At 41.9% G+C, this 24,870-nt stretch overlaps 1 protein-coding gene across 7 annotated transcripts in view; it reads left to right on the plus strand.

The window, feature by feature from the left end:
• LOC137375383 (collagen alpha-5(IV) chain-like) overlaps positions 1-24,870 on the plus strand; it is a 228,792-nt gene that overhangs the window by 112,672 nt on the left and 91,250 nt on the right. For all 7 annotated transcript variants that reach the window (XM_068042500.1, XM_068042501.1, XM_068042505.1 and 4 more), the window contains exons 13-23: positions 55-126; positions 1,741-1,794; positions 2,741-2,800; positions 5,046-5,090; positions 5,388-5,441; positions 5,561-5,602; positions 9,348-9,435; positions 10,912-10,947; positions 16,198-16,353; positions 16,971-17,063; positions 21,789-21,872. In XM_068042500.1, coding sequence (XP_067898601.1) covers positions 55-126; positions 1,741-1,794; positions 2,741-2,800; positions 5,046-5,090; positions 5,388-5,441; positions 5,561-5,602; positions 9,348-9,435; positions 10,912-10,947; positions 16,198-16,353; positions 16,971-17,063; positions 21,789-21,872 — 784 coding nt within the window. The remainder of the gene's footprint in view (positions 1-54; positions 127-1,740; positions 1,795-2,740; positions 2,801-5,045; positions 5,091-5,387; positions 5,442-5,560; positions 5,603-9,347; positions 9,436-10,911; positions 10,948-16,197; positions 16,354-16,970; positions 17,064-21,788; positions 21,873-24,870) is intronic.

Genomic DNA, 24,870 nt, shown 5'->3' on the forward strand with positions numbered 1-24,870 from the left:
ACCATTTCTCAAGTTATGACTACACGTGATAAATTGATGCTTATATTGAAACAGGGGGTGAAAGGTCCTCCTGGTCCTGTTTATCAGCAAGAGCGTGCTCCGATCACTACTGAGAAAGGACAGAAGGTAATTTATACATTTTGTTGAACCAATTAAATTCAATGGTATGGCCTCTAACTATGCTGTAGTACCCATGATTCTATCTCCTATTATTATCTAATATGAACTTGGTATAGCCAAAAGCACTTTTGCCTTTGAATTAGAAGATTGTGGCTCCAAGAGCTAGGACTTGAGCACACAATCTAGGCTGACAGTTCAGAGAAGATCCTGTGAGCCTGGAGACAGAGACTGCCCTTTCTGAGTGTGTCATTGATTCATGAGCAAATCTCTCCAATGCTTTAATGGATAAAAAAATCGACTTTTTGAGATTGCATAATCGAATAAAATAGATTTACTGACACAACTGCTGAAAACGTTCAATTTTCAGTTAATGTTAGTTTCTGCCTCGCTCTTGAAGGACAGCGTGAGTGCCCCTCCTATCCTATAAAAAAACTACAACTGCCCCTCCCCTCGTGACTAACAATGTGATTATTCTCTTTCCATCCATGAGGAATAATGTGACCAGCTGCTTCTCCTCCATATGATATCACTCTTTCTCTGTAAAGCATGGTTAGCTCCTCCTATGCCATATAAAACACCATGTTTACTTCTCCCCTTTTTATCAGTGCATTAGATTCAATGGATATAAAGAAAGCATGCAATATTAATATTTTAAATGCTGAGTGTTGTGTTATACAGCTTTTAGTTTAAAGCACTGAGATGTGTGTCCATAGCCCACTTCAATAGAGAGTTTTCCAGAGTCTACTAGAATGATGCTGATCTCCAATGGAATTTAACTGTAAGGATATAATATTAAAAATGTAAAATAAAATGGAATAGATTACAAAAGCAATAAAAATTACAATGAGATATACTCGACCTCAAAGGATGGATAATAAATTGAAATACTATTTGATATATCATTAGACAGATTGCCGATTGGAAGGGCAGGGGGTGCCCAGTTGAGAAGAACAGAGCTGCAGTGTTTCAGGAACTGTTCACTGCCTCTGGCTGCATCCCCACAGCAGCTCATTGTTTTTTTTATCAAGTCTCGAATGGCCCCGGCTGCCCTGGGCCTGGCTCTGTCTCAAGGCTAATCATTGACTTAAGCAGTTTTGGATGGGCAAATGGAGAAGTCGAACCTCCATGGAAAATTGATGGGATGTGCATGCAGGAGTTGTCAGAGTGCATAAGTTATGGGTAAGTTGGAGTTGGTGAGTTTACGGGTAAGTTTAGAAAGGTTTTGTTGCGAATTATGACAAAACAAGATGGCAACAAGAGAGATTTTCAAAAAAATATTTAAGTCATTTCATTGGATGCCCTTCTGCTCCTGGCTAGTTGCTTTATTGATAGTATTGATAGCTGTTTGCTGACTTCTGCTCCTTTATTGATAGTTTGCACACATCTTCCTAGAAATTCTTCATCACTTACAGTTGCTACTTGTTCACTGGTACCTGTTGAATTGTGATTGATGTTATTTTATATGAAATTAGACCAGTCAGGTGCAGGTGTGGCATTTAGAAGTGTGGCGAACACTGGGTAGATGCAAGACATGTATATACAGAATTAGTGTGAAAATAGTACATGTATAATAAGTTGTACATATTCATTGAAATTCAAGAGCTTTATTTTCTTCAACAGGGCAGTCCAGGACCCCCTGGAGACCCAGGGTTTCCAGGCCCCCCGGGTTTACCAGTAAGTAGGACTGGTGATTATTTTATAAATCTATGCTCTCAATGACACTGTCCAGTCAGCTTAAACACAAACTAACTTGAGCTTAACTATCTGCTGTTCCCCATCCTGTGACATTTAAAGAAAAACAATCGGTATTGCATAAGTCAGATAGAGACTTCTCAGACTTAGAATTTCAGCAACAGAGAAATGTTCACAGGATGCACTCTGTATTGAAGGGAACCTCACAGACAAGAAGAACAATGGGCAGGATTTTAAGGAGCCCTCGATGTTGTGATCCATGGTGGGTGGGGCCTGCAGATGGACCTGGATAAGGCCCACCACAGACCTCGACGCGGCAGGGCCCAGCCCGATCCACCCAGTGGCACCATGGCGGCTTCCCCACAGCTGGGTGATGGGACCACAATTTGAATATTTAAATTAATTTAAATAATTAATTTAAATAAACTTACAGCGCCTCCTGATGTCCCGCTGTGATCTTTGGCCCGGCATCCGGTGCTCCCATGCCTTTGGATCACCGTCCGGGGAAATGAGGCGCAACACTGGTGGGGAGGGTGGGGGAACAGAGTCAAATTAACGTCATGGGTTTAGGGGATGGTGGGAAGGGTTGCAGATTGGGGGGGAAGGTCAGACGGTAAAGGTAAGTATTTTGGGGGGGGGAAGAGCAAATAATATTTAGTTGTTATTGTGGGATGGGAGAAGGGCAAAAGAGATGTATTTAGTTAATTTCATTAAATCTTTCTTTAAATATTTAAATATGCCAGGAGGGCTAACAGCCCTTTAGAAATGGTGCTAGCGCACAGGCAGCTGACGCCATTGCTGGGATCGGACAGTCCGCCCCCTCCACGGGATTGGGGGGCAGCTTGCCCTGGCTATTTAAATGAGCAGTGGAATCCTATTTGCATTTTGATCGGTGTGAAATAATACGACTTCCTTATTTTTATTGTAGGGTTCTCTAGCACCTGGATGGAAGGGAGACAAAGGAGAACAAGGAGATCCAGGGGCTCCGGTATGACATGACGTCTAGAAATGGATTTGATTAGTTCAGGGAGAAAATTTCTGCATTCACTAATGACTGCTTTGCTCGTGTATTTCTTAATCGTTGGATTGCATAGACTCACAATAACAAAACAGCATCTGAAGGGTGGATATTTTTATTGTTTTTATTTAGAGTTACAGCACTGAAACAGGCCCTTCGGCCCACCGAGTCTGTGCCGACCAACAGCCACCCATTTATACTAACCCTGCAGTAATCCCATATTCCCTACCACCTACCTACACTAGGGACAATTTACAATGGCCAATTTACCTATCAACCGGCAGGTCTTTGGCTGTGGGAGGAAACCGGAGCTCCCGGCGAAAACCCACGCAGTCACAGGGAGAACTTGCAAACTCCGCACATGCAGTACCCAGAATTGAACCCAGGTCCCTGGAACTGTGAGGCTGCGGTGCTAACCACTGCACCACTGTGTACAGTAAGGGTAATATAATCTTTGGATGTAAAACTAGTGTGGCAGATCAACTGCCTGTTATAGAAACTGCCTGATTTTGATTTCTATTGGAATGAAAATCGAACAGTTTCTGTAATGACAGCCGATTCGCATTGCCAGTTTTACACCTGGGCAGTAAGTTGAAAATCTACCCTATTTTATCTGAATAAGGAACTGCATTTCAAGTATAATTATTATAGAAAATAGTGGAGAGCCAGGAGTGAAGTAATAGTTCCAAATTAATATAGGAGTTCAGGAGACCTTCATATAGAATAAAGTGCACTTGCAGATTATATAATAATCAATGGTTAAAGTGGGCCTGAAGGCTTCAGAGTATTATACCAGCTCCAATGCCCATGATCTAGCCCTAGAAAAAAATGTAATTGAACTACAATGTTTGTACATAGCAAGAAATTATGGTGGTTGTCATGGTAACAAGGCTTTAGAATCTATTTTTCTATTGCTTTTGCCCTGTCAGTATGTAGAGATATTCATGAGGTAAGTTAGCTGTTTTTTACCATCTGTGATTATAATGCAGAATGTGCCTGGGAATCTGAGTACTGTTTCTTTTATTAATTATATTTCCTGTCATCGCTGGCAGTTGATAATTCATACTAGCATATAGTTCCACTAGTGCCTTACTCAAGATGTCATTTTCCCCAATTAAGTTTAAACAGCAAATGTTTCACCATAAGGGCATCACAGTCGAGGCTGACACTGCTCTTGTCCAATGTTTGCACACACACACGTTTTGCAGCAAGGTCTCCCTCCCTGGTCCCAAGCACAGAGGTGAATTGTTGTGCATTTCTGCTGAGACCATCCAACTGAGCACAGAATAGAGATAAAGTTAGAAATGTTCTGGTCTGTTTGCCTTAACACTACACTGGGCACTACACTTATCCACTAAAACAATGGAAACCAGTTCTTCTATTTTACCAGTTTGAAATGACAATAATACTATTTTCTCAATATTCTACATTTTGTATATTCATCAACATATACTAAGTGCTATTGCCCTCAGTGATGTACACTGTGTAGTTCCCAATATAACAAATGCTGCATATGTTCTTTCTATGATTCACAGCATATGTATTTTGTTTGTAATATGTACATATATAGTATACTGCATTTTTTTCTGAATAACATACACAGTCAAGTATACTCTCCCTGTTTAATAGCATTAATAAAAAGTCAGTGTAATTATAAAGCATATTTAAACAGTTTATACTTATACCAACTTTTTCACTGATATCAACAAGCAGAGCAAAATATACCACTATCTGTGTGTTCTCAATCTATGGTATATGCTATTCTGTTTATAATATATATTTGCACATGTTCTTTCTATAACATATATAGTATGTATTTTTGTGTTACATACGCAGAGTATTAGCTCAATAATATGGACATCATTTGTTGATTCTATTTGTAATTCACATTCTGGTAATTTTTCTCCATCATTCTGAATTTCAAATATTCAATATTATTCCAATTAAAAATATTAGTTAGCTTTCATTTTGAATAATATACAAAACACAAGGCCCAACTGAATGATCTCACTTCATTCTTAAGTTCTGTTTTGTAAGATTTTACCTTATTTGTTTGCACCCAGGATTTATTGTTAGTGTTTTAGCATTAAAATCAAGCTTATCTCTGTAACTCACAATCTACATGTGCTCATGTTTTTATTTTCACTTAAGTTATAGAATTAAATTATAGAGTTGTAAACTGACACAATTCATTTTTTCTTTTGATTATTTTTAGGGAAAACCAGGTAAAAGTGGGACGCCTGGACTGTCAGGGCCCCAGGTTGGTCTGACTTTAATAATAATGTTCAGACATTCACCAGTTAAACTTTTGTTGCAGAAGGAGTTTGCCTTTCTGACCATGCTCAAATGAGAAAACTGCCCCAGCATCTTCTTGATAGTTATTATTTAATTAATAATATTATTTAACTGACAAATTGTGCCACTGAAATTAGCATATGTAATTTAGGCATCTTTTTCAAAGTTAATACTGTTTTCAAAGTTGACGCTGAATACTACCTAACTCATGAGGAAATGAGCACATTGCGAGCTGTGTCATATTTTATTTTTTGTATCTCAGGGATGGAAAGGTGAGCCAGGTTTTCTGGGATTTCCAGGAAGAGATGGAAGGCCAGTAAGTTGCTATACATTGTGACTAATTGATCATTACAATTAAGTTTCATTGTAACAATTATTCAGATACTAAATGTTTTTAACAACTGTTAACATACTTAATATATTGTTTTATTCTAGGGAAGGAAAGGGGAAATTGGTCGTCCTGGACCACCTGGTCCAGTAAGTACCAACCTTGGTTTGAAACTCTTTCACTATGACATATTACTTTAAGACTTAGCTTCAGGAGCAGAGGTTTTGTCTCTCCACCACCCAGTCAGCATCTGGAAACAAAGGGGATTTGGATATGGAGCCACATGCTGAATAAAGTCCATAACTGGAAATATTTTCTGAAATGACAGCTCGGCTGGAGTTTGTGGGATAAAGAATTCAAAATTGTAAGGGACATATTACAACCATTAGATGGAAACAGCAGCATCATTCTGCATTAGCTAATGCTAGTTGTTTCGTTGATAAACTGTCCTGTCTCATCAACATTCCACTCACCTCAACTCCCTCTATGTAGAATCTTCAAAGGAGAAGAGTTTATTTGAATGGCAATGATTTACCATAAACTTATTTCCACTTTTTGTTTTCCATTTACTTTCTCCAGTGGCAAATGTTTCGGCATACAATAAAATTAAATATCGGAGAATTGGTCATACCAACTCTATAAGAGTGCATAACCGAAATATATTCTACATGCAAACTTCTTCTTTGCTTTCCCATCCCTTCCCCAGTTCCTCTCTGACAGGAAAATCTTGAGGTATTTTTTGGCTCTTTACAAAATGTATTTCATTCAGTTAAAAATTATGTTTAACAGAAAAACATGGCAGCAGGACAAATTGATTAGTTCTTTCAAAGAGCTGGCACAGAAATTATGGGCTGAATGGCCTCCTTCTGTGCTGAATGTTGATCTGACACTAGATATTCCGAAGAAGGGTCACTGACCCGAAACGTTAACTCTGCTTCTCTTTCCACAGATGCTGCCAGACCTGCTGAGTGAATCCAGCATTTCTTGTTTTTGTTTCAGATTTCCAGCATCCGCAGTATTTTGCTTTTATACTAGATATTCTGATATGGGTTCAACTCAGCAAAAAATTATTGCTATTAATGAACTTAAAACAACTCAACTAATTATAAGGGAGGAATCCTGTCAGCATAACTGACCAATATTTTGAAAGTCTTTTCAACACAAGTGCTATAAATTATACTTGAACCAGATTTTAGTACCTCTTTAGATAAAGCGTGTCTCAGTCAGGAAGAGGGGCTGCATGAAAACTCCGTATATGGTGGGGTAACATTAAGGTCACATAGTCTAATCGAATAATAGGAACCAATAGCCTTTATCACAAGGATTACATTTCTGTCACTGTGTTAAGAGAGAATCTTTGAGCACTAATATTGCATTATTCATAACAATGAATAACTTAAATGACAGGCAGCTCATATGCCTTTTGGGACTCTATTCCACTGGTTAGTTGTTTTAAATCATCTCTTAATCCCCATTTGTGTGTATAAACAACGTGTATAAATCCTCAAATAAAAGCAAAATACTGCGGATGCTGGAAATCTGAAATAAAAACAAGAAATGCTGGAATCACTCAGCAGGTCTGGCAGCATCTGTGGAAAGAGAAGCAGAGTTAACGTTTCAGGTCAGTGACCCTTCTTCGGAACTGACAAATATTAGAAAAGTCACAGATTATAAGCAAGTGAGGTGGGGGTGGGGCAAGAGATAACAAAGGAGAAGGTGTAGATTGGACCAGGCCACAAAGCTGACCAAAAGGTCACGGAGCAAAGGCAAACAATATGTTAATAGTGTGTTGAAAGACAAAGCATTAGTACAGATTAGGTGTAAATACACTGAATATTGAACAGCAGCAAGTGCAAACCTGAAAAAAAACAGTGGGTAAGCAAACTGAACCAACTAAGATGAAATGAAATAAATGCAAAAAAAAATTGTAAAAAATGTAAAAAAGAATGTAAAATCAAGGAAGAAAAAATAACTAAAAATGAAAGTAAAATGGGGGGCTGTCATGCTCTGAAATTATTGAACTCAATGTTCAGTCCGGCAGGCTGTAGTGTGCCTAATCGGTAGATGAGATGCTGTTCCTCGAGCTTGCGTTGATGTTCACTGGAACACTGCAGCAATCCCAGGACAGAGATGTGAGCATGAGAGCAGAGGGGAGTGTTGAAATGGCAAGCAACCGGAAGCTCAGGGTCCTGCTTGCGGACTGAGCGGAGATGTTCCGCAAAGCGGTCACCCAGTCTGCGCTTGGTCTCCCCAATGTAGAGGAGACCACACTGTGAGCAGCGAATACAGTATACTACATTGAAAGAAGTACAAGTAAATCGCTGCTTCACCTGAAAGGAGTGATTGGGGCCTGGGATAGTGAGGAGAGAGGAGGTAAATGGGCAGGTATTACACCTCCTGCGATTGCAGGGGAAGGTGCCCTGGGACGGGGACGAGGTGGTGGGGGTAATGGAGGAGTGGATCAGGGTGTCGCGGAGGGAACGATCCCTTCGGAATGCTGACAGGGGAAGGGAGGGGAAGATGCGACTGGTTGTGGCATCACGCTGGAGGTGGCGAAAATGGTGGAGGATGATCCTTTGGATATGGAGGCTGGTGGGATGAAAAGTGAGGACAAGGGGAACCCTGTCACAGTTCTGGGAGGGAGGGGAAGGGGTGAGGGTAGAGGTGCGGGGAATGGGTCGGACACGGTTGAGGGCCCTGTCAACCACAGTGGGGGGAAATCCTCGGTTGAGGAAAAAGGAGGTCATATCAGAAGCACCGTCATGGAAGGTAGCATCATCAGAGCAGATGCGTCGGAGACGGAGAAACTGGGAGAATGGAATGGAGTCCTTACAGGAGGTAGGGTGTGAAGAAGTGTAGTCGAGGTAGCTGTGGGAGTCGGTGGGCTTATAATGGATGTTGGTAGAAAACCTATCCCCAGAGATGGAGACAGAGAAGTCGAGGAAGGGAAGGGAAGTGTCAGAGATGGACCATGTAAAGGTGAGAGAAGGGTGGAAATTGGAAGCAAAGTTGATAAAGTTTTCTAGTTCGGGGCGGGAGCAGGAAACGGCACCGATACAGTCATCAATGTACCGGAAAAAGAGTTGGGGGAGGGGGCCTGAGTAGGACTGGAACAAAGAATGCTCGACATATCCCACAAAAAGACAGGCATAACTAGGACCCATGTGGGTACCCATAGCGACACCTTTTACTTGAAGTGTGTGTATAAATCCTCACTTGTTGAATAAAGATTGACTGTGATTATCCACTTTGGTAGAATCCTGTCACATCTTACACAGGGCAGGAGTTTTCCTGTGCCAATGGCCAGCACCTGATGATGCCCAATTTTCTGTGATCAGAAAATGTTTTAATGGGCTTCCAGTGGGATTGCCATCTCTGTCAAGGGCCCCCACCTTGGCTGGGTTGGAAACTCATTGTGACACGCCTCCGCTACCTGTTACAGTGTGTTAGAGCAAGCTGCCTGTGGGGTCAACCAAATATTTTTTTTAAATCCAACTTTCTGAAGAGCCTTTAAAATTAATTCCCTCCCCTCCTCCTTCACATGTCTCAGAAATGCATAGACATTCCTGGCACTCAGCATTGGTATATTACAAATCTTTGGAAATATATTGGATGGCATGTACCCTTCATTCGGATGCACTTTGAATAACTTGGCCAGTACTCAGGCTGGCGTTGTCTCCATCTCCTGTCTGCTCAGGCAGTAAGTCCAGGAAGTGGCAGAGGATAGTGAGGGGCCAGCAGAACAGCCTTTGAACAAATTCATGCTATAGTTTATTGGAATTATCCCAGGGAGGTGGTGTAGCTCCGGTGGAAATCCTGGTCATTGCATCTAACAGAACCTCACTGCATCATCTCATTATGATAACCCAGCATTGTCTTTTATGTTTATGGCAGCAAGGTGAGGCAGATGATCGACACTGTGTAAAAGGAGATCGTGGCTATCCAGGTCCTACAGGACCCAAAGGACAACCAGGATTGCCAGGTGATGATTGATAAATTTCCTCTATATCAATGGCTTGGAGTTCTGGTTCCACGGTTATCATCTGTGTACATTATATAGGTCAGTGATGGACTACTGAAGCCTGTTTCAGAATGGGAGAAAAACTTAATCTGTTCCTTTTCTGACATTGCTTTCTTTAGTCTCTAACTGTTCATCCTCTCCAATTGTTCTATAGCCTGTGCATGACCATTACTTTACTCTGACCCCACTTCCCTGGTCTGTATCTGACCAGTATAACTCATCTGACCCCTGCCATTCCTCATTGAATTTGTTTCAGTGAAATCTCACAAAATTAAGTCTTTCTCCATTTTTCTGACAGTATCGTTTCATCTTTCTACTTCCTTGGTGGGACAGTCAGCTTACTTACCTCAAAGACAGTAAAATCCTTTCTCATGTTCTCACCAGTTTCTAGGTTTCTGGTCTGGAGTTAGTTCACAAGCTATTTCATGTCAGCGCTGTAGATCTTGAAAGCTGATTGATCTGATTTTGAAGATAAACCTTGGGCTGCAACTGAACTGTTTCATCTCATTAAGCTTCAAAATTCTTTCTATCGGGGGACATCATTGCTGTCCTGATATGCTGTAGAATGCAGATCTGTGCTGCTGATTCTCTTCCACCCAAGCAAAGCTGTTAATGTGTGTGTGTGTGTGTGTGTGTGTGTGTGTGTGTGTGTGTGTGTGTGTGTGTGTGTGTGTGTGTGTGTGTGTGTGTGTGTGTGTGTGTGTGTGTGTGTGTTGCAAATTGCAAAATTCAGATGGATAGATTTTTGATAGGCAAGGGTATTAAGCTGCATGACAGAACCTAGGCGGGTGGATGGAGTTAACATTCAATCAGCCATGATCTAACTAATGGCAGAAAAGACTCGAGAGGCTGAAGGTCCTCCTCCTGTTCCTATGTCATGCTTTAAGTTGTGACTTGAATTAAACTGCTTTTGCATACCTTCTTATTGACCATTGTAGAAGTTATGGCCTGGAAGGTTGGAACCTGTTACCTTCCAAGTAAAGGTAGGTTAGGTGACAGGGCAACTTAAAGCAAAAGATCTTGGGGAAGGAGAAAGACAGGAAAATAGAGCACAAGCCATCAATCTCTGTGAAGGTGAATTATTGAGGTAATCGCAAGGCAATAGCTGAGATTCTTTGCAGATGTGGCCTGAAGCTCTAGATGGCATTGTAGCTGTGCTTCAGGATGAAGTTGGTTGATGATGAGGCTTTGCTGGTGCCCATAGATATTTCAGGAACAGTGGCCAAGGGGGAAGTCTGGCACTGAATACGACAGAAACAATTCAAGTCTCTCAAAGCTTTGATGACCAAATAATTATTTCATGTTAAGAGTTTTACATATATTAAATGAAAATCATGATAAATTTCAGCAATTCAAGGCAGTTATCTTGTTTCAGCTTACTCAACCATAATTCGTATGTTACAAAATGAAATGATTTATTTATTTCTAACTCTACAGGTGCTGTCGGCCAGCCGGGCTTACTGGGAAAACCAGGTAAGACCCTATATTTTATATAATAAAAACAAGAAATGCTGGAATCACTCAGCAGGTCTGGCAGCATCTGTGGAAAGAGAAGCAGAGTTAACGTTTCGGGTCAGTGACCCTTCATCAGAACCCTATATTTTGCTTTATTTTTAAAGATGAATACACAATCTCATAGTCACAAGTCCGAACTCTTGAATTTCAGTTAGTATTGACTACAAAGGGTTGAAACAACAACACCCTCTTAAGGAATGAGAACAGAACGTGCTGGAAATACTCAGCAGGTCTGGCAGCATCTGTATAGAGAGAAACTGAGTTAACGGTCACAGACCTGAAATGTCAACTCTGTTTCTTTCTACACAGATCCTGCCAGACCTGCTGAGCATTTCCGGCAGTTTCTGTTCTCATTTCAGAATTCCAGCATCTGCAGTATTTTGCTCTTAACTTCTTAAGGAAGACACATATGGAAAAGTTTTTAGTGAACGCAAAGGTATTTTCCTTGACTTAAATATTACGGAGTCACCACTGCATTTTTATAGATGTTATTCTACTGCTCAACCAAGGTTAATATCACTGAATAAAACTTTGTTGTTCAACATTTATTCAGTAATTCCTATTAAAGATGCGAACCTGAAATTTTATGGAAAGTTTCAGCATAACTGCAGCATAACATCAGAGATTTTTCCAAGGAAATTCACACATAAGTGACTTATGCTGGTTTTACACCAGAACCTCGCTACACACAAATTTCCTTGACCATTTGTGCCGCTCCTGTAACATCCACTGAGACCCTGCTTAACTTATTAACATGGCTCTGCCCCCCCCCCATCAGAGAACACATTTTATGCATTTATCCAAACTCTGAATGGGCATAACTCCATGCCCAAAATTCTAAGCTTAATAGGATCTGAAGTCACTCTTACCCGTGCTTTATCATAACTTTTTTTTCTCAAATTATTTTATTTCTCCTTTTAAGATCTGCACAATACTTTTGTATGTTGTTGATTTTTTTTATGCCGTCAGAATCTGTTACATTAATAAGAGAAAAGTTTCTACAATTTCATTTGCTTACAACATCCTTTGTTTAACGTGCACAAATGATGATTTGATAGCTTGAAACTTTAATTTTCCTAACATCAGGAAGATAAGGAAGCGACTTAAAGAAAACAGATGCCATATGTTTTTCATTATATTAGTGAAACAGAAAATTGTCCCTCCACCCCAGTGTCTCTACTGGAATTCTGAATATATGCCTGGGACTTTTTATTCCTCCTCTATTGTTATTGAGCCATGATACACAAACAGCAGGATCTCCAGAGCTGGATTACAGAACTTTTAATATTTTATCCTGATAGGTTGGTAAAGTGGAGTCGATGTAAAAGTTCGGCCATGATCTTATTGAATTGCAAAGCAAGCTTAAGAGGCTGTATGATTAACTCTTGCTGCTATTTCTTATGTTCTTATGTTCAAAAGTGTTACAGAAGCACTATTATAGGCGCATCACGATCTCATGATTTTTGGTCACTTTTGCTAATTAAATCTACTAACACAATCGGTACAAGTAAAATGGTTGCTCCCCACCATTTTGATTGAAGGGGGGTGGGGTCAGTAAACACTTTTAAAAGTAGGCTGCACAGTAGCCTCACAGCTCCAGCGACCCAGGTTCAGTTCTGGGTACTGCGTGTGCGGCGTTTGCAAGTTCTCCCTGTGACCGTGTGGGTTTCCGCCGGGTGCTCCAGTTTCCTCCCACAGCCAAAGGCTTGCAGGTTGATAGATAATTTGGCCATTGTAAATTGCCCCTAGTGTAGGTAGGAGAATGGAGTGGATGTGGTAGGGAATATGGGATTAATGTAGGATTAGTGTAATTGGGTGGTTGTTGGTCGGCACAGACTTGGTGGGCAGAAGGGCCTGTTTCAGTGCTGTATGTCTAAATAAAATAAAAGTCTGGGTAGTTCCCTCTTTTGTTGGAAAATATGGCCCTAGATGAATAAAATGTAATTAACCCTCTCACACAACTCTGATTAATCAGAGTTCATTTCCCCCCATTTTGGGCACTTTCGGGAACACTCAGATTTACTCATATTAGCGAGGATGTAATATATTTAACACATTGCTGAACAGCCACTCAGACCAAAAACCTTCAGTGATGGTGCTAATTCATCCATTAATGCCCTTAATGGGCACATCAATATTAGAAACAGTGCTAAGTCCTCCAATCTAGCTGTGGAATGCAGAAATAAAAACAGAAAATGCTGTAAATACTCAACAGGTCTGGCAGTATCTGAGGAGAGAGAAACAGAGGCTGGGATTTTATGGGTATGTCTGAGGCAGGGAAGCAGGTGGGGTGGGGTACGGAGTATCACGAAGGGTGGCGAGGGTGTCGGTGGGGCAGAGGACCTATCGCCAAGTGACTTCCCAGGGGCAGAATAGGCTGACGACAGCCTTCCCGTCCAGAGGCCAGTTGAGGCCCTTATGTGCCTATTAAAGGCCAATTATGGGCCTGGTCCCGCCGCGGCTGGGATCTAACCAGCGGCAGGGGGGACTCCGCCGGGTAGGGAGGACACCTTGCAACATGAGTCGCCCTCCCTGTGGGCTTGGTAGGGACCGACTCTGTGGGAAATTTGTGGCCCACGGAGGAACCCAACCAGGAACAACTTTACCCACCGGGACCCCACCTTCCCCCTGGACTTCACGATTACCTCCCCCCACCAACCCCCCTCACTGGGGCCTTCTGGACTGGCCCTGGTGACCCCACCTCACTTAACTTTGGTTCGGGGTTCCAGCTCTGGGCCTAGGTGCAAGGCCTCTGCACTATGCTCCCGGAGGTGCTGCCAATACTGCTGAGCTGCTGGCCCTCTGCGGGTTCCCCATCTTTAAAGGGATGGAGATCCTGGCTTGTGAACCTTTAATTGAAAAACACCGGAGGATTGCTCCGGGGTGGGGGTTGGGGGGCGGTTGCCTTTTCGGCCTGGGACTGGGAGCCCCACCTCCTACACAAAATCCAGCCCAGAGTTAACATTTCAGGTCAATAACCTTTCATCAGAACTGGGAAAAATTAGAAATGCAACAGGTTTAAAGCAAGTACAGAATCAGTGAAAGGGCAGAGGGTGGGAAAAAGAACAAAAGAGAAGGTAGATAATAGGGGGGAAGGCAGGAGAGATTAAATGGCAAAAGGGTTGATGGTGCAAGGCAAAAGGGATTTTTAATGGGACAAGTAAAGAAACAAAAGATGTGTCTAGAGGAGGTGTGAATGACAGAATCATGAACAGCTACCATCTGATCATGAAAAAAGAGAAAAAAAACAAAACCAGGAAAGAAAAAGGAAACAAAATGGGGGCCGAGGTTATGATCTGAAATTGTTGAACTCAATGCTTAGTCCTGAAGGCTGTAAAGTGCCTAATCGAAAAGTACGGTGCTGTTCCTTGAATGATGATATTGGAGCACCAATAGAGGAAGCAAGGCATGAAATGGTTTGCTTCACAGGTGATGCTGTGCAAGTCATGGCCACTGAGTCGAAATCTTGGAACTGCCTACCTAATAGTATTGTGGGAGTGCCTTCACCACATGGACTGCAGTGGTTCAAGAAGAAGGCTCACCACCATCTTCTCAAAGGCAATAGGGATGGACAATAAATGCTGGCCTGGCTAACAGCCATATCCGCAGAATGAGTAGAAGGAAATTAATGCAGATGGTGTGAGGTAATGGACAAATCCTCTCTGAGCCTACAAAGAATAGATGATTAAGCAGATTTGAGAGGCATTAATACAGGAGATCAGTGTGTTGTCAACTACCTGCTACCTTTGATAAGATGTGTGGAAGACAGTGTCTATTTTGAAGAAAAAGGCAACGTTAAACACTGTCAATTGTCATATACCACCATGCAAGGGCATCCTTTTATATGGTTATATTTGGAATTATGTGGCAATTATATTATTAAAAATGTCTGTCCAATGAGATTTTGGGTAAGAGCATATGTACCTGAATAATTCATACAAGAGCATTATTAACTCAAATTTGGCCAGTACCTTTCTGAAAGTGGAGCACAAAAGAGAAATAACTGGGATATTTCTGAATGATTACAACAAGCCAGAAATAGTACATGTGTTTACTTGCAGCTGAGAAAGGTTGTTTACTAACAATGTTTATGCATAGGTAGAACTGACTGCACAAAAGTATCTACCCTGCTTTACCGTCTTCAGCTAGTAAGATGTCTTACATTTCACTTTACTAGAATGAGTAATATTTACACTGCTATGCAGCCTTTGCGTAATTGCCCCCCATGTTGTGATCTCCGTGAGACCAACAAACCAAAAGAATCCAATTTTCTGAATGACTACAGTAAAAGAAATGAATGGACAATATTTCACGTTTTGGAAATTTTACTTCAGCATCAAACCAAAATTAGCATAAATTAAACACGAATTAACAGAGAAATCACAGTAAGTATATATATTATAAATTACACATTAACAACAAAGAAATATCTCACAGATTTGCTATTCAGTCCACTCAGCATATAGAGTACTGATTACCGTTACACAGTCCTTCAAAGCTTTGAACTTCCTCAGGTAGATTTTCAGCTTCTTTCTTCAATGATTTAGCAGTTTCCTTTCAACATGAATACCACAGTTAAGGTCTTCTGACAGCAATTCCCTTTCAAGACAAACTCCACAGCTATGGTCTTCCCCAAAATGGTGCACTTTTCCAGAATTTTCTCAGCTCTGCTCATGACAGGCAAGACGGCCTGCATCCACCAACACTATCCTTTATCCTAGCCCTTCAGGACCACCCTGTGCACAGTATGGTTGGGTCTGGTTAACCAGTTACTTTAAGTAACAGGGATAGCCCCTGGATTAGCCTTTAGTTCCCCAACCTGCCTGCAATGCACCCTCTGGTCATGTGCCCCATTGGCTCTCTCTTTCCTATCTGCCTTCACCCAGCTTTTGCGTCCCCAGCAACCTGAAGGTTGGTTTCAGGCTGCTAAGACAATGTTTCAAAAAAAGAAACAAACATTGGAAACCAGGATCAGAGCACCTGTCAGAGCATTTGAAAAGTCATCTGTTCAGACCATGGCTCACACACGTTCCTCCATGGGTCCCACAAACCACAGATTCCATCATAAGCAGACATGCATACTCTTCTTTGCAGAAGAAGGTGGTTTCAGCAGGCAACACTGTGCCAGGTTAAGCAGATTAAAATATGTTAATGATGTACATTATTGTGCATGACATCTGTTCCCAATTCTTTTACTACTTTCTTTAGGAATCTCCAGACATGGACCCCAAGGTCAACCTGGATATCCTGGACAAATGGGTCCAAAGGGAGATAAAGGTGACCCTGGGAAGATTTTGATAGGTCATCCAGGTCCTCCTGGCTTTCCAGGACTTCCAGGCCCACCAGGTCCTCTGGGTTTGCCAGGTATAATATTTATATCCATTTTCAATTTATAGTGAACAATTTTATAATGCCATATAATAGTGTGTTGTTTATTGCAATACAGTCTTCCATTATGAAGGCAAATATGTGTGTGTATATAGATATCTAGATAATATATATATATATATTAGTGTACTGGAAGGTTGTTTGCATGTGATGATCTGCTGCAATGTGTTGCAGCTTGAATGCACCTTGCTTCAGTTGTTCCAGTTCTAAAAGTCACTGCAATAAGCATGAAAAGAGGTGTTGGTATCAGTAAATTTTCCTCTGTGGAAATGTCAACTAGTTCCTCACTTACAAGCCCCTAGTATGTGATTTCACATTCATCTTCCTCATTTTATGTTGCTTACCTTAGGCATGGGGGTTACAAACCCAAACTGGCTGGCATAGTCCCACTATAACTCTGGCAGGGGTGTATCACAAGGGTCACAAATTAGGCTGAGGCCTGGGGAGATCAGCCATGATCTCAATGAATGGCAGAACAGGCTTCAGCGGCTAAATGGCCTACTCCTGAAGAACAAGAGAGGGGAGCAAAAATAAAATGCTTTTATAGAAAATTCCTGTTGACGCAATGAAACATTCTGAATGAACTTTTTCAGGTGACACAATCCGTATTAATGGTCGACAAGGAGCTCCAGGGCCGCCCGGACCAATGGGTTTTGTTGGTTTTCGTGGCCCAGGCGGATACAAAGGTAAGCAAGGAACATTTGTTCATTGATGTAGATTTAGTGATGTTTGTGAAAATGAAAAACATGGAGAAGGACAGAGCACAATGCAAAGCATAGGAGCTACTACTGCCAAAATTCACTGCTTTAACTGAAATCCACTCATGTATCATCAACATCTTTATTGTATCACTATAAATTTCTGTTTGAAAACCACACATCTCCCCTTTACCCAATTTTAGTCTGCATTGTCCAGCATTTTAGTAACAGTCAAGAACTTTCTCTGGTCAATTCACCTTTCACCTCAGTTGATGCCAGCAGCTAGATTGAAGAATTGTGCATGTCGCAATATAGCTTTTGCAGTGACTCACACCTATAACTAGTGCTTATGTTATCTCACAACTACACAGGATTTCCATATTTCCTGTTTCACGCAATCCTGCACAGCTTGTTATGGATGTTGACTGCGTGTGGAGCATAAACACCAGCTTAGACTGTTGGGCAAAACAGCCTGTTTCTGTGTTGTGGACTCTATGCAATTGTATCCTCGATGTCTCAGGTCTGTTTTTTAAAATTCATTCACAGGCAAAGCCAGCATTTACTGCCCATCCATTACTTCCCTTGAGCAATTGAAGGATGGTGCTCAAAGATAGGGTGGTTTTGCTTAATGCTTTATGTGAAAAGCCCGCATAGTTCAACTCAGGTCATCAGCAAAGTAACAGGGAGGTAGCATAGTGATTATGTTATGGGATCAGTAATCCAGAGGTCTGGACTAATGATCCTTGAGTTCGAATCCCATCACAGCAACTGGAGAATTTAAATTCAGTTAAGTAAATAAATCTGGAATAAAAAGCTAGTGTCAGTAATGATGGTCCTGTTATTACTAGATTGTTGTTAAAACCCACCCGATTCCCTAAAACTCTTTAGGGAAGGAAATCTGCCATCCTTACCTGGTCTGGCCTATATATAACTCCAGATCACAGCATTGTGGTTGACTCTTAACTACTGTCTGAAATGGCCTAGCAAGCCATTCAGTTGTCAAGACAGTTTACCACCACCTGCTCAAGGGCAATTATGAATGGCCAGTAAATGCTGGTTTTTCAGTGATGCCCACATCTTGTGAATGAATGAAAAAAGAACAGACCTGAGACACTGAGGATACAATTACATAGAGCCTGCAACACAGAAACAGGCTGTTTTTCCCAGCTGGTCTAAGCTGGTGTTTATGCTCCACATGCGCCTCAGCCCACCCCTCTTCACCTAACCCCATCCTTTCTCCTCCTTGTGCTTATCTGGCTTCCCCTTAAATGCTATTCGCCTCAACTACTCCATGTGGTAGCAAGTTCCACATTCACACCACTCTCTGGATAAAGATGTTTCTCCTGAGTTCTTTACTGAATTTATTGGTAACAATATTATATTTATGGGCCCAAGTTTTAGTCTCCCCCATAAGTGAAAGCATCTTTTCTACCTCTACCTTATCAAACCCCTTCATAATTTTAAAGACCTTGAGAAAAAAGAGAGAGAAAAAATCCTCAACCTGTTCAGCTTTTCTTGATCAGGATGTTCCCTCAGTTCTAGTATCCCTGTAAAGCTTTATTGCACCTTTTCCAGTGCCTGTATATTCTTTTTATAATATGTACTCTAAGTGTGGTCTAACCAAGGTCTGATACAAGTTTAGCACAATTCCTCTGCTTTTCAATTCTATCCCTCTAGAAATGAACTCCAATGTTTGGTTTAGTTTTATTTTAACCTTATTAACCTGTGTCACTACTTTTAGTGATTTTCATATCTGTACACCTTTGCTCTAATACCCCATTTAGACTACTATTATCCAAGCACTATGGAGCCTCTTTATTCTTCCTACAAAAATTCACCTCCTGATACTTATCTATATTGAAATGAATTTGCTAATTGGACACATATTCTACAAGTTTATCAACGTTTTCTTGTATTTTATTGCGTCTTCCTCAGTATTAACTATATCCCCCAATTTGGTGTCATCTGCAAATTTGGAAAATGCACTTCTGATTCCTGATTCCAAATCATTAATGTAAACTGTGAACAACAGTGGTCCCTGTGGGACATCATTCCCAGCTTTTACCAGTCTGAGTAGCTCCCTTTAACCCCTAATCTCTGTTTTTTGTTCTGTAGCCAGCTTGCTAACTATTTTGCTACTTATCCCTTGACTCCGCATGCTGTGACTTAGTCGCATTTCATCTATACAGTACCTTATTAAAGGCCTTTTGAAAATTCAAATATATTACATCTACTTCGTTACCCTTTTCTATTCTTCCTGTTACATCTTCAAAGAATTCAGTAAAGATTCCATTGCTTTTCCGACAACTGATGTTAAGCTGGTTGATAGTTCCCTGAACTTATTCTATTTCCCTTTTTAAATATAGATATAGCATTAGCTGTAAATACTGGGATTATTCCCTTTTCTAATGAATTTATATATATATGTATATATATATGTGTGTCATAGTGCCATTGCTATCTCTTCCATAGCCTCTTTTAACATGCGCAGGTGCAATCCATGCAGACCAGGGGTTTTTATCCTCTCTAAGTTGGATTGGTCCATCAATTATCTCTCCCCATTCTATCTTAATTGTTTTTATATTTTTTGACCACTTTTTTTAATGTCATATTCACTTTGTTAGTCTCCATGTTAAACAATGAGCCAAAGTAATTGTTCAATATTTCTGCCATTTCGCTGTCATTACCAGTAAGTTTAGTTTGGGTATAGCTTAGTAACCCTATACCTATTGTGATTTTCCTTTTGTTATTTATTTGTCTATTGAATACTTTACCATTTCTTTTTTATATTCTTTGATAATTTAATTTTGTAATTCCTCTTTGCCTTCCTAATTTTATTTTTTTACTTACTTCCTAACTTTATATTCCCTTTTGTCAACCTTTCCATTATTTTCTGTGTTCTTAGTGTATGCTTTTTTCTTTATTTTCAGTTTTGTGTATTTATTCATGCAGGGTGTTTTGTTATTAATTAGTTTGATCTTTTTTTTAGCACAATATGTCTCTCCTGCACTCTATTGATCATCATTTTAGTATTTCCCACTGCTCTTCATGTTCTGTATCAGCCTAAGGAAACACAGAAAGTGAGAGAGGGCTTCAAGGACTCTGTAAATATACAACCTCCTCAGGCCCTTGATCTAAAACTCCAAAGCAGGCGGACATCAGGGACAGGATTTTGGCTTTGGGGTTGGCACCCCAACATTGCGGTCAAATGCGGGTCCTGACCCTGCACTGTGTGGGAAAGAGTCACCCAGCAGTGATTTTCCCTGAATTGGCCAATTAGTGGCCAATGGGTGCACTCGCCTTCCAATTAAGGATGGCAAGTGGGCTCTCGAAGCTGGAGAGCCAACAAGAGGCCCTGCAGCACGGAAGCAGATGAACCCTGCAGTTCAGGTAAGTGAGAGAGAAGGAGCCTCCATCATAAGGCACCTTCTCGCCACTTTTCAAACTCTTTCAATTAAAAAATGATCACAGCTGCCAGGTCACCATCATAGAGGGGGAACTCATCCACAGGGCAGCCTGTGGCTACAGCTGTGGCCAGGCAGGTGGGCAGGGCCTTAAAGCCTGCCTGAGTTCTGCCCCCCCCCACCCTCCACTCCCACCCAGTCTGTCACCAGGAGGCTGCCTCCAGGCAGTTGGCCTGCTCCTGACACCACAGGGGCCTGCCTTAATTGATCGTTAACTTACTTTGATTGGCTACTCGCCTCTTGCAGGTGGGTAGCCCTTCCATCCCCGATCCCATCTCTGGCAGAATGGCCCAGGGGTGGGGTGGTGCTGGAAAACCGGCATGCTGGCTGGCAGCACAAATTGTTCCGCCCGCCTGCCTCCATTCTCATCCTGCCATGGGTGCAAAATCCTGCTCTAGAATAGCATCCAAGCACTTCTAAATGCAGCAGAGTGGTCAAACTGCTCACTATCAGGCCTAACTTCCTGTATGACAACCTCAATTGTGACTTCATTGTTATTGCAGTGGGAAGGAAGTTTTACCCTGCACCAGTCCTGACCTGGACATGTTTTGCACTGAGAAAGATAGTGGGACAATATTAGACTCCTTGTACTGAAATCGCTCACCTTGATGGTGACAAAAATGTACTGAAATTCGTAAAATAAAAAGCACTTGTAGTTTAAATTTAAACTTGCCTTAAAACTATGGAACATGCTATTCACAAAATGCATATCCGAACCCTATAGGATACAATGCTTATTCAGGAGACAGTCCAATATCCTAACTGGGATACAGTAATTGTATATCACTCATATGTTATGAATGTCTCAATTTTTATTTATTTAGAGATACAGCACTGAAACAGGCCTTTTGGCCCACTGACTCTGTGCTAACCATCCACCACCCATCTATACTAATCCTACATTAATCCCATATTCCTACCACATCCCCACCTTCCCTCAATTCCCCTACCTATACTAGGGGCAATTTATAGTGGCCAACTTACCTATCAACCTGCAAGTCTGTGGCTGTGGGAGGAAACCAGAGCACCGGGCGAAAACCCACACAGTCACAGGGAGAACATGCAAACTCCGCACAGGCAGTACCCAGAATCAAACCCAGGTCGCTGGAGCTGTGAGGTTGCGGTGCTAACCACTGCGCCACTGTGCCACCCAATTTGATGGCTATCAATCAATGCTGCAGTGTGTATCTGCTGTGGAATTTTAACAATGTGTTGTATTGGTTCATATACTATGTTTCTGTTATTATAGGTGATAAAGGCAACCTATGTGTAACATGTAGTGGAATTTCAGAGCCTGGTCCTCCTGGTCCACCCGGCCCTCCAGGAATACCTGGTAAGCTATTACTGATATCTTAATATATATCATACCAATACCCACATAATAGATTTTTATTTTATGTGTTAGGTAATGCTGTAACACTACATATTGTCTGATATAAATTATGTGACTGCAAACTATTTCATTTCTCAGTATCTTTTTCTTTATGGCTGGTCCCTCCTGTGAGCTGATCCCATTGCATCCTTAATGTTATAATGAAACAAAAATCATATTTTTTTCCATAGCACTGAGCCACAGAAAAGCATTTATTAGCTGGTATGTAATGGAGAGAGTCTAAAATTTACTAATATTCATCTCCAAATAACCAATAAATTAATTCCATATTTTACAATACATTGATTATATTTGTCCATTGAATCGTATTTTAATTCTTCCCAAAAGCTTTGATACTTTGCCCAGGGCAATGACTGTGTTACTGAATGCAGTGTGAGCAGGTATGATATACCCAATTTACATTTACATACCCAGGATACATCTGTACCAATTACTGTAGTTAACTGAACTGCTGGAATATTTTTCTGAGCTTCTAGAAGTTTTTCCTTAGTTGTTTTTGTCAAAACTATTTGAAGTCAAACTAGATAAAATTCCAAAGCTGTATTCAGGTAAGGTGTGTTTGAAATGTTTTTTTAAGAAAGTCAGGCTGCATGATTGTGTCTGAGTGAGGAAAATAACAGACTATACTGATTAAACATCTTGGGCTGGATTTTGTGGAGGAGGCGGGGCTCCTGGCAATGTGCTGAAAAGGAAGTGTGAACCCTGCCTTGGCCTTTTCGCACCCTCCCAGCACAATCCTCTGTTGTTCTGGAGGCAATATTTCTGACACCACGATCTCCGTCCCTTTAAAGTCAGGGATCCCACCTCCAAGAGCTGCCAGCCGATCACAGTGCTGTCAGCTCAGCAGTATTAGCAGTACCACTGGGAACAGTGGCCACTGCCAGTACTGCAGAGGCCTTGAACCTAGGCCCAGCGCTGGAAACCTGGACCTTAGATAAGTGAGGTGGGTTTGCCCGGGCCAGGCCGGAAGGCCCTGGCGAGTGGGGTTGAGGGTTGTTCGTAAAGCCCAGGGGAAGGGGGGTTCTAGAAGATGCATTGTTTCCTGGTCAGGGGCCTGCATGGCCACAGATTGCCCATGGAGGAGGGACACCCCCACCCCCTCAACCCCCCCCCCCCCGCAAGCTTACAGGGAGGGCGCTTCGTTTTACAAGATGCACTCCCTGTGAGGTGGAGGCAGTGGTGGTGGGAAGAGGCCCTTAAGTGGCCGTTAATAGGCCTATCCTGCCCTTGGCAAGATTGTTTGGCACAGGGTGGCGACAAGCCCTCCAACTCCGCTGCCACCTGTCATGATTCTGTGGGCACCCTCCGCCTCCGACCTCTCCTCAGGGGGGCCCATAAAATCCAGCCCCTGATGTGGGTTTTGCATTCTATGAATCTCAGAAAGCACATAAACTTGAGAGAAAATGTCTTTTTTCCTAATTGTAATTTTCAAAATCAAATTTTGAAGCAAACAGAATGCCTATAATCAATTATGTTTTCTTGACAATTAGAAATTTTTAATATTTTAATTGTTGAAAATTATAATGGAGAGAATAAGGAAAAAGCAAGAGAGAGGCAGACAGACAGAATGTCTTTCCACATCCTAATTTGAATTCCTTTGAAAAAATAAGTAAATTGAATTTGGAAAACAACAAAGCTTAATTAAGGCAAACAGATGTAAGGGGGCAGTATATGGTAAACAAGTTGAGAAGCCTCTGGTCTCTCACTACCTGCCCTTGAGGACGCAAGAGGGAGTGAGAGGATGTGGATGGAGGTTTAAGGATGAGTTGGCTGACAACAGAGCAAAGGGGATAGGAGAATGCAGAGGTGGAGTGGACAATACAAAGAGGAAGAGCTAACAATGGGAAAGAGGGAGCAGTAAGAAGAGGATGGGTGTGGAAGGTAAATGATAGGGGACATTATGGGCCGGGTCTTGTTGTGTGGCGGGTGCAGACAAATGGCAGCCACCCCGCACGGTACCTAAGCCACCGCAATTCTGAGGCAGGTGGCCACTTAACATAATTACAGCGGCCGCCCTCCCCCACAACCCCTTCCCAATTATGTGGTCAGGGCAGCATCGGCGATGCCAATAACGGTGTCATCTGATGTGGGAGCACGTGCTGGCACCATGTTTAAAGGCTGCCAGCCCTGCAAACAAATGCAGAGTTGCCCCCATCCACCCCTGTCCATAAAATAATGCAGAGTTGACCCCTTTGCCTCTCCCCCCCTCCATCTATATACAGAATGCAGAGTTGACCCCTTCCCCCTCCCCCATCTACATACAGATTGCAGCGTTAACCCCATCCCTGATCCCCCCCATCTATAAACAGAACGAGAGGTGACCCCCTCCCTTCCTCAGTGGCGCCAGCAAGTGAAGGCGCGTCAGTGCCGCACACCGAGCTCAAGATCAGGAACGGATGGGAAGATCATGGCAGATGACATTGAAATTTATGCAAAGAGGTATTTAACATATTTAAACTAGTCGCAGGTCCCATCACAGGACAGCAGAGGTTCCGCCACAGAGCTTCCCCGCCTCCGGGGAGATCAGGACCCGGAAATCCCAGCATTGGGTTCCATGGTATCCGCTGCGGCTCCAAATCTCCGGCATCCCCCCGCCACAAAACCTGATATCGGACTAAGAACAAGATCAAGCCCATAAAAGCAGTGGGGTAAGCAATAAATGATAGGCTATAAATCATTGAGAGCTGCAAGCCACATTTTCCTTGCAACCCCTACGAGAAAATGTAGTCTGCAGCCCTCATCGGTTCCTTTTCCCATATAAAACAGGAAAGAAGATGGAGAGAAATGTCCATTACTTTTATCACAATTACTCAGGCTTAACATGTTATTTAAGATCCACGTCATAAATGTCCCAGAATGTCTCCTGTCATGCTAGACCCCCACCTGCCAAGAATGAGGGAGGTTAATTTTGTCATGAACTTTGATTTTAAACTGTTAC

The sequence above is a fragment of the Heterodontus francisci genome, chromosome 11, assembly GCF_036365525.1.
Source record: "Heterodontus francisci isolate sHetFra1 chromosome 11, sHetFra1.hap1, whole genome shotgun sequence".
NCBI lineage: Eukaryota > Metazoa > Chordata > Chondrichthyes > Heterodontiformes > Heterodontidae > Heterodontus > Heterodontus francisci.